The 15,393-nt window shown below is 41.2% G+C and overlaps 2 protein-coding genes across 2 annotated transcripts in view; one reads left to right on the top strand and one right to left on the bottom strand.

Moving 5' to 3' along the window:
* Window positions 1–5,506, top strand: part of CAPN7 (calpain 7) — a 124,073-nt gene extending 118,567 nt beyond the window's left edge. Inside the window, exon 21 of the mRNA XM_089652073.1 lies at window positions 5,055–5,506. Within this exon, the coding sequence (XP_089508199.1) occupies window positions 5,055–5,199 (145 nt within the window). The 3' untranslated portion in view covers window positions 5,200–5,506. The remainder of the gene's footprint in view (window positions 1–5,054) is intronic.
* Window positions 5,507–7,739: 2,233 nt separating this feature from the next.
* SH3BP5 (SH3 domain binding protein 5) overlaps window positions 7,740–15,393 on the bottom strand; it is a 117,347-nt gene continuing 109,693 nt past the window's right edge. Inside the window, exons 8-9 of the mRNA XM_089652074.1 lie at window positions 12,460–12,720; window positions 7,740–9,617 (exon numbers count right to left, since the gene is read on the bottom strand). Of these exons, the coding sequence (XP_089508200.1) occupies window positions 9,412–9,617; window positions 12,460–12,720 (467 nt within the window). The 3' untranslated portion in view covers window positions 7,740–9,411. The remainder of the gene's footprint in view (window positions 9,618–12,459; window positions 12,721–15,393) is intronic.

Below are 15,393 nucleotides of genomic sequence, written 5' to 3'. Positions count from 1 at the left end.
CAAAGGAAATGGTTCAATGCGTTTGGTGTTTATATACAGTCAGGTCCATAAATATTGGGACATCGACACAATTCTAACATTTTTGGCTCTATACACCACCACAATGGATTTGAAATGAAACGAACAAGATGTGCTTTAACTGCAGACTTCATTTGAGGGTATTTACATCCAAATCAGGTGAACGGTGTAGGAATTGCAACAGTTTGCATATGTGCCTCCCATTTGTTAAGGGACCAAAAGTAATGGGACAGTTGGCTTCTCAGCTGTTCCATGGCCATGTGTGTGTTATTCCCTCATTATCCCTATTACAATGAGCAGATAAAAGGTCCAGAGTTCATTGAAAGTGTGCTATTTGCATTTGGAATCTGTTGCTGTCAACTCTCAAGATGAGATCCACAGAGCTGTCACTATCAGTGAAGCAAGCCATCATTAGGCTGAAAAAACAAAACAAACCCATCAGAGAGATAGCAAAAACATTAGGCGTGGCCAAAACAACTGTTTGGAACATTCTTAAAAAGAAGGAACGCACCGGTGAACTCAGCAACACCAAAAGACCTGGAAGACCACGGAAAAAAACTGTGGTGGATGACCGAAGAATTCTTTCCTTGGTGAAGAAAACGCCCTTCACAACAGTTGGCCAGATCAAGAACACTCTCCAGGAGGTAGGTGTATGTGTGTCAAAGTCAACAATCAAGAGAAGACTTCACCAGAGTGAATACAGAGGGTTCACCACAAGATGTAAACCATTGGTGAGCCTCAAAAACAGGAAGGCCAGATTAGAGTTTGCCAAACGACATCTAAAAAAGCCTTCACAGTTCTGGAACAACATCCTATGGACAGATGAGACCAAGATCAACTTGTACCAGAGTGATGGGAAGAGAAGAGTATGGAGAAGGAAAGGAACTGCTCATGATCCTAAGCATTCCACCTCATCAGTGAAGCATGGTGGTGGTAGTGTCATGGCGTGGGCATGTATGGCTGCCAATGGAACTGGTTCTCTTGTATTTATTGATGATGTGACTGCTGACAAAAGCAGCAGGATGAATTCTGAAGTGTTTCAGGCAATATTATCTGCTCATATTCAGCCAAATGCTTCAGAACTCATTGGATGCCGCTTCACAGTGCAGATGGACAATGACCCAAAGCATACTGCAAAAGCAACCAAAGAGTTTTTTAAGGGAAAGAAGTGGAATGTTATGCAATGGCCAAGTCCATCACCTGACCTGAATCCGATTGAGCATGGATTTCACTTGCTGAAGACAAAACTGAAGGGAAAATGCCCCAAGAACAAGCAAGAACTGAAGACAGTTGCAGTAGAGGCCTGGCAGAGCATCACCAGGGATGAAACCCAGCGTCTGGTCAGACTTCAGGCTGTAATTGACTGCAAAGGATTTGCAACCAAGTATTAAAAAGTGAAAGTTTGATTTATGATTATTATTCTGTCCCATTACTTTTGGTCCCTTAACAAGTGGGAGGCACATATGCAAACTGTTGTAATTCCTACACCGTTCACCTGATTTGGATGTAAATACCCTCAAATTAAAGCTGACAGCCTGCAGTTAAAGCACATCTTGTTCCTTTCAAATCCACTGTGGTGGTGTATAGAGCGAAAAATGTTAGAATTGTGTCGATGTCCCAATATTTATGGACCTGACTGTATGTGGGCAAAGCTAGATTGCATTTAAGATCTATCAAAGGCAGATTAACATGTTAATAAAACATATGAAAGCACACAGGCAAAGCTTTTCGTTTCTTTGGAACATTAGCTGCTGGGGCTTGGCTACTCTGGCCACTCCATGTATTAGATTTAACGTGAACTCTTTTGCTTTGTGGTAGTAGTATGACTGCATGTGGCTATGTATAGGAAAGGGTAGTAGCACAAAGACTGTGTAAAAAATCTTGATGTGCTTGGTGTACAAAGGTTTAAAAAAGATTTAGTTCTAGATAGGGATGCACCAATACCAGTATTGAGTGCTGATACCGAGTGCGTACACAAGTACTCGTGCAAATACTTCCAGTACCAAAACTGATACCTTCGCAGTGCAATTTGAGCCCATACAAAATGAATGGGCTCAAATTGCACGTAAAGAATTGCATGTGATTTGAACAGGAATTCTGTGCGCATTCGGTTTTCTGCACAGCTCCTGTGTGAACCCAGGCTTGTCATAGTGATTTTGAGTTCACACAGTGCGGGAAACCTCTCTGCATGACGGGTTCCACCAGCTCTGGCTCCTGATCCCACTGTGGACATCAGCAGTTGTGGCTTGGCCTACTCCTGCCTCTCCCATGGCTCTCTCCTCCCAGCTTCCAACAGTTCCAGCCCTCCCAAAGTCTGCTCCTACTGTACCCGATTACCAATCTCTGCTGGCAAACAACAAAAAGCCACTTCACAGGTCCTGGGATTGGAAATCCCAGTGGCTTTCTCTGCTCTCCTTGCAGTGCTGACACTACAGGCTAGAAGACTCCTGATTGGTCAGCTCCGTCACAGTGATTGGCAATCTGGTACAGCAGGACTGGGGGGGGATGGGGTCTGGTGGATGGCTTGAACTGCTGGGGCCAGAGAGCCACGGGAGAGGTAGGAGCACACACTACAGCCGCTGATGTCCACAGTGGGATTCGGCTGGTGGAACCCCTTATGCTGGAAGGTTTCCCGCACCGCTTCTTTGACAAGCCTGCGTTCACACAGGAGCTGTGCAGGAAACTGCATGAGATTTGGAAAGGAATTGCACAGCATCCCTGTTCAAATTGTATGCAATTCTTTGCAATGCGATTTGAGACCATTCATTTTATATGGGCTCAAATCACACCACAAAGGTATCGGTACTCACCTGTAAAAAACCGGTGTGGGTGCATTCCTAGTAATTGCAATACAGCTCAGATGAAATGAACAGCAGGGCACGGTATTGTCTTTATCAGCCAGTGGAATGCATCAGCTGAGGAAAGTCTGTGTCTACATTTTTAGGTCACTGATTTTTGATTCAAAGCTAAACACCTGGTGCTGGAAAAATTAAAAAAAACTTAAATTCTTTGTGGAACAAAGCTAAAGGCCTGGCAGATATAACATACCAATTAATGCAGTTTGTTTCTATAAAGAAAAAACAACTGTATAAGTAGCTGAATATGTCTTGATATCAGCCTTTTGCAATGCCCTGTATAGCTACTCAGATTGAGAAAAGCACTGAGGATAAGTTGCGGTTTAGGTGGTGGTAAAAACAGGCAGCTGAGCTGTGTTTTTAATACCCCCCATCCCTTTAGCTGCAATTGCCACCAAAGAGGATTGTACACTTGTCATGGCTGTGATGCTTTGCAGCAAGAATTATACCCACTGTCGCTTTTGGCAAGCAGTACTGCCCCGCCAAACGTGTCCCATTCAGGTGAACGGAGCCATGCCATGACTGCACGCAACCTGGCTGCAGCTTGGTTGTGGGGTTAAAACATTCAATATATCACCTGCTAGCTGGCCTGTCAAACTCTGAAAAGTGATGCACAGCTGATCACTCTTCAGAGAGCAATGCATGCGTAAACAAGCCCTAAGAGCCAATCATGCTTTGCTGTACTGCACATGTGCTCACAGTAGGAGAAGGCTGAGTGGTGACTGGTCTTGTGCTAAGGTAGAATTGAAAGTTGAGTGGCTGATTATTCTTTCGAACAACTGGCTTAACACCATTTATTACTGATCCTGTGTATTTAGGTGCTTGCCTGCTGTTCAGGTTTAAATGGAAAACAGATGTTTTGGGGCAATTTAATGTAATTTGTCACTGTTCTTAAACAAGCTTGGCTCCAGCTTCTTCTATACGTGAAGGATCTACGGTGGTTCTGTAGTATAAAAGGCATTGCATTCTTGCTAACCAAGACTTGGAAAATGGGGAGCAGCAGAGCCAAGCTCTGTTTTGGGCCTCAGGTGCACTGGCCTTTTGCCAAGCTCCTCTGAATGTCCTTGCTCCTGCCAGGAAAAAAAAAGCCGCATTTTGCAAACACATTTAGGCGTGTCAAGCATTTCGACATTCGTTCATTCTATTGGCAAGAATGAATATGTTACTAAACCCAGGACCCTGCATTCACTATATCTGGTCTCCCAAAGTACACAGAACATGGAAGGGCAATTATTGTAGTAAATATAAACTGCTAAATACCTTTTCTTATCAGCTGTTAAAGCAGTCATGTAACTTCTATCAGTGTTCAGCACAGCACTGGTTAAAGCTTGTAGGAGGAGTTTTCTCTAGGAGGATGCAGAACCCCTGACCTCTGTCTGGACAGTGCTGATTGTCCCTTTGCTGATCACATGCACTCCCCCAAGAAGAAAAAAAACCTCTCTAGCAATACACACCAAACAGAGCATGGGCAGTGTCTCCACCCGATATGTCTTATCAGGAGATAGAGGGGGACACTGGAAGAAGGGGAGGATCAGAGAAGTCAGGATCAAACAGGGTTGCAGAAGATTAACCCCTTAGGTTCCACAGTGAGTATAACAAGCTTGCTTTACTGCATATACAGACTGATTTAACTGTTGTGGGTTTAGTAACACTTTAATTTAATCTGGTCATTGGAATGAACTCTCAAACGCTAAACGCACCTAGTTAGTTTACACGTGTTTAGGCACAGGAAGTGGATTTTCTGCTGAAACACTTCTGAACGTGCAAGTGATGCTTTTTTTCTTTTTCTCTAAACACCTTCTTGTGCATGGACACAGAGTAATATAAAGGGGTGTTTAGAGGCAGGAAAAAAAAAAACAAAACCCCACCAAATGCCCTTAAAGGCAGTTATTTTATTTTTTTTTTTTTTTAACACACAGTGTGCACGAGGCCTTACAAGACAAAAAGTATATCAATTTAGCAGTCTACACTGTATCTCTGAATCTATTAATTGCTTTGGTGTGCAATTTCCCTGACAGTAACATCTGCTTATACATTTTTACATTAGACTTTTTTTTGGAATGTTTCACGTTTGTGATGGGTTTACTTTACGTATTTTCAATGTAATATTTATTTATATAAAACAATTAGCACCAGTAAATCTGTTTATTAGTTCTGATGAAATATTTCTTGTCCTCATAGATGTGGATTCTGCTACCTGGAAATAGAATCTGTACCAGCAGGCGTGTATAACATTATCCCCACCACATTTTTGCCTGCACAGGAGGGCCCCTTCTTTTTGGACTTTAATAGCACTATACCAATCAAGGTATCCCAGCTGCAGTGATTGAGAGACGTCAACAAGCTCTTCTCAGGACATACCTCCACAATACAATTCCGACTGGTAGCGGGAGAACACAGCCATGCATGGAGTTTCAGTGGCGCATGCAGAGGAAATCGTTAAGCCTCTCAATACTGTTCTAGATGGTCATACTGCGCATATAACCCTTCCTGAAGAACTTTCTTTTTTTTTTTTTTTTAGAAGGGAAAGGGTACTGCTGGCAGCCTGCAGTTTAATGTGTACTTGAATATTTTATTCAAATAATAGAGCTATAAATAAATATTTTTCCAACACAGAGATGTGTTGATTTTAATATGTTGTGTGTGCTTACATAATATAAATAGTATGTGTACAGTATATGCAGCTTTAAAGAGTAAGTCCTCCTACAATTGATATTCTAGGTCTTGGTAGATTCTGGAGATTTAAACTACCTGTTTCTGTCTCTATTGGTGCCTAAATTACCTGATGGGCTGCTGAATGCTTTGTGCGATTTTTTTTTCTTCTTCTAATATTAAATAGAATACATTAGGAGGTGCCTCACCAAGGCAAAAAAGTCAGGAATTATGGCTTTTTTTTTTTTTTTTGTAGGGGGAGGGCTGATCTTTTAAATTAAATTTTTATATGAAACCACCTGTTTCAAAATGTTTTGAGTACCGCTAAAATACTGTGCATTTTTTTAAAGTGTGTTTTTTCTGTTTCATTTTACATACAACTACCATAAATAGCACGATCGATTTTTATATTATCCTGCTGAGGATAGTACATTCAGCCAGTCAGGCCTGTAGTGCTTTGCACTGTCATTCTAAGACTTGAGTACTGTTAATTCCACTGAATAGTAAGTGAATCATCCCCTTCAAAAGAAAATATACATTCATCAGATATGGTTTGCCACAAAAGCATGACAGCCTATATACTGTGTGTTTTGTCTGAGACACTAACTGATTTTATTCTTTATTTCCTAGTTAGTATTATTAGAGTGTAATTGTAGAATTTCCTTTTTATTTGTATATCTACACCCTTCACACTTTTTGCATGAAAGAGCGTTTGCAGTTTTTGTAGTTGGCCTTGGTGTGGATGACCATATATATTCCATGCCAAAAAAGCAATAGGGTGCCTCCTCTTCTGCAGTTGTAACCACACAACTGCACTGTTCATAGTTTGAGCACATCACTTAGTCAGCCTAGCATCACTTCAACATAATCTATGCCAAACAAAATAGCAGGGCTGATGGGTAAGGTGTCTACTGTAGCTGTAACCAGAACTGTTCTGTTCATAGTGTGAACACACTTAAAGGGTTGCCAGTTTAGCTGCTGTGTCTTACATTTCCTTTTTTCTATTCCTTCAATAACATAAATTAGTCTTGCATATGTACTTGTCTCCGTAAGCTGCATAAAAAGTATCTAAATATTTTCAGTTGCCGTCTACTTCCCACATGAGCCCCGTTGGTCCAGAGAACAAATTTGGCTAAAGTGTTGGGACTTGGATCTGCATCTAAGAAAGGTCTGCCCCTCATGCCCTTCAAGAGAAGATGCCTCTTTTGATCTGCTGTAAATACCATCATTACGGACACCACAGGTGACAAGAACTCCAAGAATCTTCCTCAGTGAAAGAAGCCTAAAGTGGAGTACACACTAAGAAAATAGGTCGAATGATATTCTGCTTTTCCTCAATGTTTCACACAAGTCAAACCCAAGGATGGTACGAATTGTACAAAAATTCTCAAAGGCTTTTTTTTTGTTTGACATAGAAACATTGTAGCATAGATTGATTGTTTTCGATCATGCGCAGTCTTTCGTATCTGATTTCTAGTGTACAAAAACAGTACACATTAAACAAAAATTGTTAGGTCTGTTCACATACAAGAAAAAGTTTGGAGTTTGTCCCTTCGGAAATTTCCTTTTGGAAAGTCGGAATCGGATGTTGAAAGTGGCGTACACACTATACAAATCAGATGATCGTGAGATTTCCTTCTGATTTTCCTTGTAGTGTTTATCCAGATTTAGGCTTATTCTTCCCTGGAGGTCCAGCTTCGACCAATGTAACCATATATACCATACCTATGGGATCCTTCTAGAAGCTGGTAATGCGATGCCTACTACAGTGATCTCCACTAGCTTCTGGGTTCCATGCTGAGTGGCTGCCCTGCTGCATTGTGAATACAGGTGGCTCCATGCTTGGCACAGGTGCCACTCAGCAGTCACTTCGTGTTTTGTCAATAAATGCAAAACGTCCTTTGATTGGACAAGACGGAGAGATGGGCAGTTCTCTGCATGACACCCATGCTTAGTGGGCAACCTCCTGTGTTCACACTGCAACAGGGCAGGAGCTAGACATGGGACCAGGAAGCTAGTGGAGAGCTCTGTAGTATTGGTGCCTACCACAGTGATATCCAGAGGGTTGGTCAGGTATGGTATATGCACGGTTACACTGGTTTAAGCTGAACCAATCAACTTTGTCAACATTATACATAGCTGGAATACGTCTTTAAATGCAACTGCCTGATTAGCAATGTAATAGCTTTAAGACAGAAAGAAACAAACAAGCAATTTTTAGTTGCATGTAACACCCTTTTTAATACACATAATTTTCAGGGGAAACATACATGTCGTAGATAGGACGGAACACAAAACAAGACATTCCAACAATACTAAATTCTCCTAGGAAATGATACAAAGCAAACATGTCCGTTACATAGAAAACAGGCTAGTCTATCCTAGGACTACAAACTAGCAGCACAAACTCCACTGTCTCTATAGAGCAGCATCATTGTCTGTATTTAGCCAACCTCTACTTTCTACATGACCAGGAAACCCATGCAACATGCATGGCCGATTACTTTACTGGAGTGTGCGCCACAGTATACAAAACAAGGCATGAGCCAGCATCAGCAATATTCTGCTGCACTGTAGACATACAAAATATTCAGGTGAAGTTCCTTAAATGTTGCTTTCTCCATATCCACCGTGGAATTATGCCTCATCAGTAAAAGTTCAAATGTGTGAATAATGGCTGGGAAAGTCTAGTTATAAAATCTAGAAACGTGGCACATGGTAAAATTCTTCTGCGATCATTAAAAAAAAAAATATGACAACATATACGAATGAAACGTTCTTATTTATAGAAAATGACCAGTAAATCTTCAGACTATCAGTCAAAAAATATGCAGTCTAATATATTTGAGTTGTACAAAGCTAATGTAAATAGTAATTCAAATAAATATATTGTTACAAGCTAAATCACAGACAGTTCTTTTTCTGCTTCTTCTTCTAATAAACCCAAAATGTCTAATACTGCAATCCACAAAGCAGGCGTGAAGATATGCTGAAGAACTATATGAGTGCAAATGCAAGATGAGCCATACTGATACGTCAGGTTACCTGGGTAGGTAGATGGATCAGAGAGATGGATTGTGGGAAGGTAGGCTTCAAAAGATGTCTATTTGGCTCATTTCACACACAAACTGGGATTATTACAGTGGTTAAATGCTGGTAGGGTGATAATAAATTGTTTGAATGAATAGACAGCAGCTTATAAAAGATATGTATTCGGAGTACTTGCAGCTGTATTCAACATTTGGATGCCTGACCCAACATAAAACACGATTTAAGGCGGATGACAAAGAAACAGTTGACTTGTGTTATAGTTCCTCTACACTTTTACGCTTTTTTTTTCAACAAATCGCAATAGATTTGTGTATGTATGATAGTCAAACAACCTAGACACGTGTTGCTTACTGGTTGAAGTTTGCAGATTTCTGAATAGAGATTTAATTAATAAAAAGTCACATACATAGGACTACTGTATGAATTACGTTGAAAAGTACATGGTCGTCACATTTGATGGGCGATCTATGTGTATATAATACAAGAATACTAAACATCTGACAGACCAAACAAGTTTATGGTCCTATATGGCAAAGACACAAGGAACAGAAAGCCTTGTAACAATACTCGTTTGGGGAGTTAACCCTTTGGCAAAGTCTCTATTTCAATTTATTGCTCTAAGATATCCTGCTCTCCATTCCTTATTTTGAGCTTTTTTTGGTGAATAAGGAGGGCAAGCAGAGAAGCGGAAGCCTGCTGGAAAGCCATCTGTACTTCTCGTACATATTAGTTCACGGTATGGAGCCTCCAGTCAGCCCAGGTTCTCTCAGCAGTACACACTACATGTGCTGAGAAAATCTTGTTGGTGCAGTCTGTAATCCGTATGGCACATTGTTCACACTGCATTGACCAGCACTGTCGAGACCAGGGACTGAGAGCGCGTACACTTTATGTCTGAGTTGGCTTGATTGTCTGCACAATCCAAAGTCAGCTGCTTCATACTGTTGTCCAGCGCCGACAAAGCTCTAGGTTTACTGAGGATATTGCTGTTGTTATTTAGTCTGTCCTGGGCTTTGCTTTCTGATCCTTCTGCTCTATTCCCTAAGCAAGAAAGAAAAAACAATATCACTCACCACACCAAAAAATAAACTTTAAAAAAAAAGACTGATAAAAGGAGAATAACAGCTGGGGATAGATTGTGACCATATGGTCAGGTTCCACCCAGGAACCTGGACCAGAACCTGACTCAGGCTCTCAGTGAGCCAATGAGAGCCTGAGCCCTCCCACAGCCCAGCACTCCAGTGAGCACTAGGGGGGCCTAGCAGAGAGCCGGAGACTGACAGTCCCAGCTCTCTACTCAGAATGGAGAGAGAGAATGGAGCATTCAGTGCTGTTTGATTGCTCAGTTCTCAGCCTAAGTATTATTTAAAAAAAAAAAAAAAAAATCCAATGCTTCTCTTTTAAAGTGCACCTGTGCTTAGACTACTAGGAATATTAAAGTGCACCTGTGCTTAGACTACTATGAATATTAAAGTATTTACATATACAGTGGGGATCGAAGGTTTGGGCACCCCAGCTAAAAATTTGTATTAATGTGCATAAAGAAGCCAAGGAAAGATGGAAAAATCTCCAAAAGGCATCAAATTACAGATTAGACATTCTTATAATATGTCAACAAAAGTTAGATTTTATTTCCATCATTTACACTTTCAAAATAACAGAAAACCAAAAAATGGCGTCTGCAAAAGTTTGGGCACCCTGCAGAATTTATAGCATGCACTGCCCCCTTTGCAAAGCTGAGACCTGCCAGTGTCATGGATTGTTCTCATCGTCTGGGAAGACCAGGTGATGTCAATCTCAAAGGTTTTAAATGCCCAGACTCATCTGACCTTGCCCCAACAATCAGCACCATGGGTTCTTCTAAGCAGTTGTCTAGAAAACTGAAACTGAAAATAGTTGATGCTCACAAAGCTGGAGAAGGCTATAAGAAGATAGCAAAGCGTTTTCAGATGTCAATATCCTCTGTTCGGAATGTAATTAAGAAATGGCAGTCATCAGGAATAGTGGAAGTTAAAGCAAGATCTGGAAGACCAAGAAAAATATCAGACAGAACAGCTCGCAGGATTGTGAGAAAAACAATTCAAAACCCACGTTTGACTGCACGATCCCTCCAGAAAGATCTGGCAGACACTGGAGTTGTGGTACACTATTCCACTATAAAGAGATACTTGTACAAATATGGTCTTCATGGAAGAGTCATCAGAAGAAAACCTCTTCTACGTCCTCACCACAAAAATCATCGTTTGAACTTTGCAAATGAACATATAGACAAGCCTGATGCATTTTGGAAACAAGTTCTGTGGACCGATGAGGTTAAAATTGAACATTTTGGCCGGAATAAGCAAAGGTACGTTTGGAGAAGAAGGGGTACAGAATTTAATGAAAAGAACCTCTGTCCAACTGTTAAGCATGGGGTTGGATCAATCATGCTTTGGGGTTGTGTTGCAGCCAGTGGCACAGGGAACATCTCACGAGTAGAAGGAAAAATGGATTCAATAAAATTTCAGCAAATTTTGGATGGTAACTTGATGCCATCTGTGAAAAAGCTGAAGTTAAAGAGAGGATGGCTTCTACAAATGGATAATGATCTTAAACACACCTCAAAATCCACGGGGTATTACATCAAGAGGCGTAAACTGAAGGTTTTGCCATGGCCTTCACAATCTCCTGACCTCAACATAATTGGAAATCTATGGATAGATCTTAAAAGAGCAGTGCGTGACAGACAGCCCAGAAATCTCAAAGAACTGGAAGACTTTTGTAAGGAAGAATGGGCAAAGATACCTCAAATAAGAATTGAAAGACTCTTGGCTGGCTACAAAAAGCGTTTACAAGCTGTGATACTTTCCAAAGGGGGCAGTACAAGATATTAACTCTGCAGGTGCTCAAACTTTTGCAGACGCCATTTTTTTGTTTTCTGTTATTTTGAAAGTGTAAATGATGGAAATAAAATCTAACTTTTGTTGACATATTATAAGAATGTCTAATCTGTAATTTGATGCCTTTTGGAGATTTTTCCATCTTTCCTTGGCTTCTTTATGCACATTAATACAAATTTTTAGCTGGGGTGCCCAAACTTTCGATCCCCACTGTAACCCCAAATTCAAAAAAGGTGGGACACTGTGTACAATATACATAAAAATGGAATGCAATGATTTGCAAACCTCAAACCCATATTATATTCACAGGAAAAAACAAATATAATGATAAAATATATTATCATCTGCAGTACATAATATCAAATGATTCTGAGAATCCAGAGAAATCTGTGTGTGTAAGGGACAAGGCCGAAGTGCAATATTAGATGCCCGTGATCTTCAGACGGCATTGTATTAAAAAACAGACATGATTCTGTGATGGACATCACTGCATGGGCTCAGGAATACTTCCAAAAATTATTGTGTGTGAAAACAGTTTGCAGCACCATCCAAAAAAGCAAGGCAAAGCATTTTTTAATGTTGATACTTGGTTGTTTATATTCTGCAGTCAGCGGAAATTCCCGCTGACAGCAGATGATTCATGATTGGTAAGGAAGCGGCAGTGGCCGCCTGCTCCTTGACAACCAGCTATTCTTCACAATGAATTCGGATCGAATTTGAACAGATCAAATCCTTCCAAAACAAAAACGAATATGAAACAAATGCCAATGATACAAAACGAATCTGGAAAACTAATCTGTTCAACATAACAAATATGATGAAACAAAATTCTTCAATTAACTAATGAAATGAAAACAAAAATTTAGGTGGCGAACATGTCTACTCATCATCTACAAAAATCAAACAATACTGCAGAATATCAGGCAATTCTTTTTCATGGTAGGTCAAAATGACTACTGTGATACGGAGATCAAACTATTTCTATGCAACCAAAGCCATCCTACCTCTCTCCATATCACACTCTGGTGACGACGCTCCACTGCATTCACTGCGAGGACCAAGGACAGGTGATATCAACCCAAATTCAGATAGGGACATGGGGCTTGAAAGATCTAAGCTGCCAGGACGTGGTGCACCTGGAAAAGGGCTCAGAACCTCAGAAGGGCTTGTTGGGCCAGAGCTGTAGCTTGATAGAGACTGTGTCTCAGAGTCCTCTTCAGAGACCACACTGCTTAGATTATCATCCTCAAAAACTTCTGAGGTCACTGCAAAAAGAAACACATTTAACATTAAAGATCAGCTACACAAGAGCAGGAACTGCAATGGTATGACAGACATATTGGCCATCATAGTATTTGCTGATATAGCAGAAAGAGTTGCACTATGAAGACCTTGCTGGAGAGTTCACAAGTCCAGCTCCAGCTACCTCTCAGATTAAACTTTTATCACTGTGCTACAGCAAATACATTATAATACACTAATATCATGACCTCCGAATAGCTCTGCAGTATTGGAAAGAAGTCATCTCCAGGGTCAATCATGATGATTTCCAACCTCCTATTACAATGCGGAGTGGCACAAGGAAGAGTGTTTAAAGCAGCATATTTATGAAAGGATGTCATAAAGCAAAGTGTAATATACATTTTATAACCAGATGTATTATTATTATACAGGATATATATATCTTGTGCCAACAGTTTGCTCAGCGCCTTACAATATAAAGGGAGACAATACAGCAACAATACAAGAGGGTTGGGAGGGCCCTGCTCCTTGGAGCTTACAATCTAAGAGTAACAGGAATACACTTGGAAGTTTTGTTGAATGAAAATGGAAAAATAGTAAAAAAAAATAGAAACTATAAAAAAATTACCAGCAGAAGGAAATTAAAAAAGTTATTATAAGTACTTATATAGCGCCATCAATTTACTCATTTACGCTTTACATGTATATATTGTACATTCACATCAGTCCCTAACCCTCAAGGGGTGTACAATCTGAGGTCCCTAACTCACATTCATACATACACATACTAGGGCCAATATAGACAGGGACCAATTAACCTACCAGCATGTCTTTGGAGTGTGGGAGGAAACCAGAGTACCTGGAGGAAACCCACGCAGGCACAGGGAGGACATGCAAACTCCAGGCAGGTGGTGCCGTGGTTGGGATTAAAACCAACGACCCTAGTACTGCCAGACAAAATATAGTATAATGTAGTGACAGCTGGTCATATGCCTAGCTGCAGAAAAAACAAAAATGAAATATATTCCAGCTTGCCAGGCCTTGGATGTGTTGGCTGCATTAATGTTCTTGTTCTCAAACATTCTCACCTTTATTTTCACCTGGTGATATTGCTGTAACACACTTCCTGCCCTAGAATGACAACACTGACTATCTGTACTGTATCTATGGAGCAGGGGCGGACTGACCATTTGGAAACTCGGGCACTGCCCGAGGGCCCGGGTCAGCAGGGGGCCCCATGAGATGCCCCTGGCACCTTTTTCATAGGCTTTTTTGAGTTTGAGCAAGGGCACAGGGGCCCCATGATCCCCTATTGCTCGGGGGCCCCATGAGTTATCAGTCCACCCCTGCTATGGAGCAGTACCTTTGCCACTCACTCTAGACTGCTCTGCTCTCCTGATTTCGACTAGAAACACCCCCAGGGCACAGAATGTACAAGAACATTGAATTTCTGGCAGGATAAACAGTATTTTTCTGTGCTTACAGAAACTGAATTTAGCCTGAAAAATTAATGCAGTCACCACATCTAATGATGGTTAAATGTTTGTTCTTGGGTTTAGATATACTTATAAAAGAGGAAAATAAATTGCCCAACCTACGGGATGCAATAAATACAACAAATGTATGTTTGGGTGCTGCATGTGTAGCATTCTAGATGCAATAGTAAATATACCTATAGAGAGTAAAGGGTAGTCACATTTTAGAGGAATCTTTGCCAACCATGGAGTTCCTGAGTGGGACCACAATAAAGGAAATTCAATAAGGCATTTATGACACATTTCTTGCAGCATGGATGTAGTTGGAAACCTTGCACCAAATTCATGAAACCTGAATGACAATTTCTTTGTAAGTACTAACACTTGCAACTAGGGATGCACCAATACCAGTTTTTGAAGAACGAGTATGAAAACCAATACTTTTTATCAGGTACTCGCTGATACCAATTACCGATAACGATTTTCCTCATTTTTGTGCAGTGTGATTTTAGCCCATAGAAAATGAATGAGCTCAACTTGCACTGCAAAGAATCACATGTGCATCAACTTCCCCCATCAGAGCCCCCCTTACATCCGATTCCCCCATCAGAGTCCCCCTTACATCAGATTCCCCCATCGGAGCCCCCCTTACATACGATTCCCCCAACGGAGTCCCCCTTACATCAGATTCCCCCATCAGAGTCCCCCATACATCAGATTCTCCCATCAGAGCCCCCCTTACATCCAATTCCCTTCATCAGAGTCCCCCTTACATTGGATTCCCCCATCTTAGCCCCCATACATCAGATCCTCCATTAGACGCCCCTTGCATCAGATCTCTCTTACATCATATCCCCCCATACATTTAGATTCCCCCATTAGAGACCCCTGTACCTTTAGACTCATTCTATAGAGCCTGGCAGGTAGGCGGTAGGAGCTGGGAGGAGAAGTGTGGTGCAGAGTAGGGCGCACATGTGACATCATTGGTTGCTATGAAGAAGGTGGTCCTAACAACTGCAGGTTCCTGAGGATTCAGAGCAGCGGATTGGCTGGCTGATGGTCCGGACTGACCTGTCAGTCAATCCTCCACTGGCTGCACTGGAGCACATCCCCCCACCCTCGGGCACCGCTGGGAGAGGAGCGTGGCACTACTACACACAGAAGCTGGGCATCTGTGTGTGCAAGTGACAAAGTATCGGTATTAAGTATCGGTGCATTTGC

This window comes from Staurois parvus, unplaced genomic scaffold (assembly GCF_062004578.1).
Source record: "Staurois parvus isolate SC_StPar_1 unplaced genomic scaffold, SC_StPar_1.0 ptg000670l, whole genome shotgun sequence".
NCBI classification, from domain to species: Eukaryota; Metazoa; Chordata; class Amphibia; order Anura; family Ranidae; genus Staurois; species Staurois parvus.
Note: the sequence above shows the minus strand (reverse complement) of the source record. Positions and strands in the feature narration are given on the sequence as shown.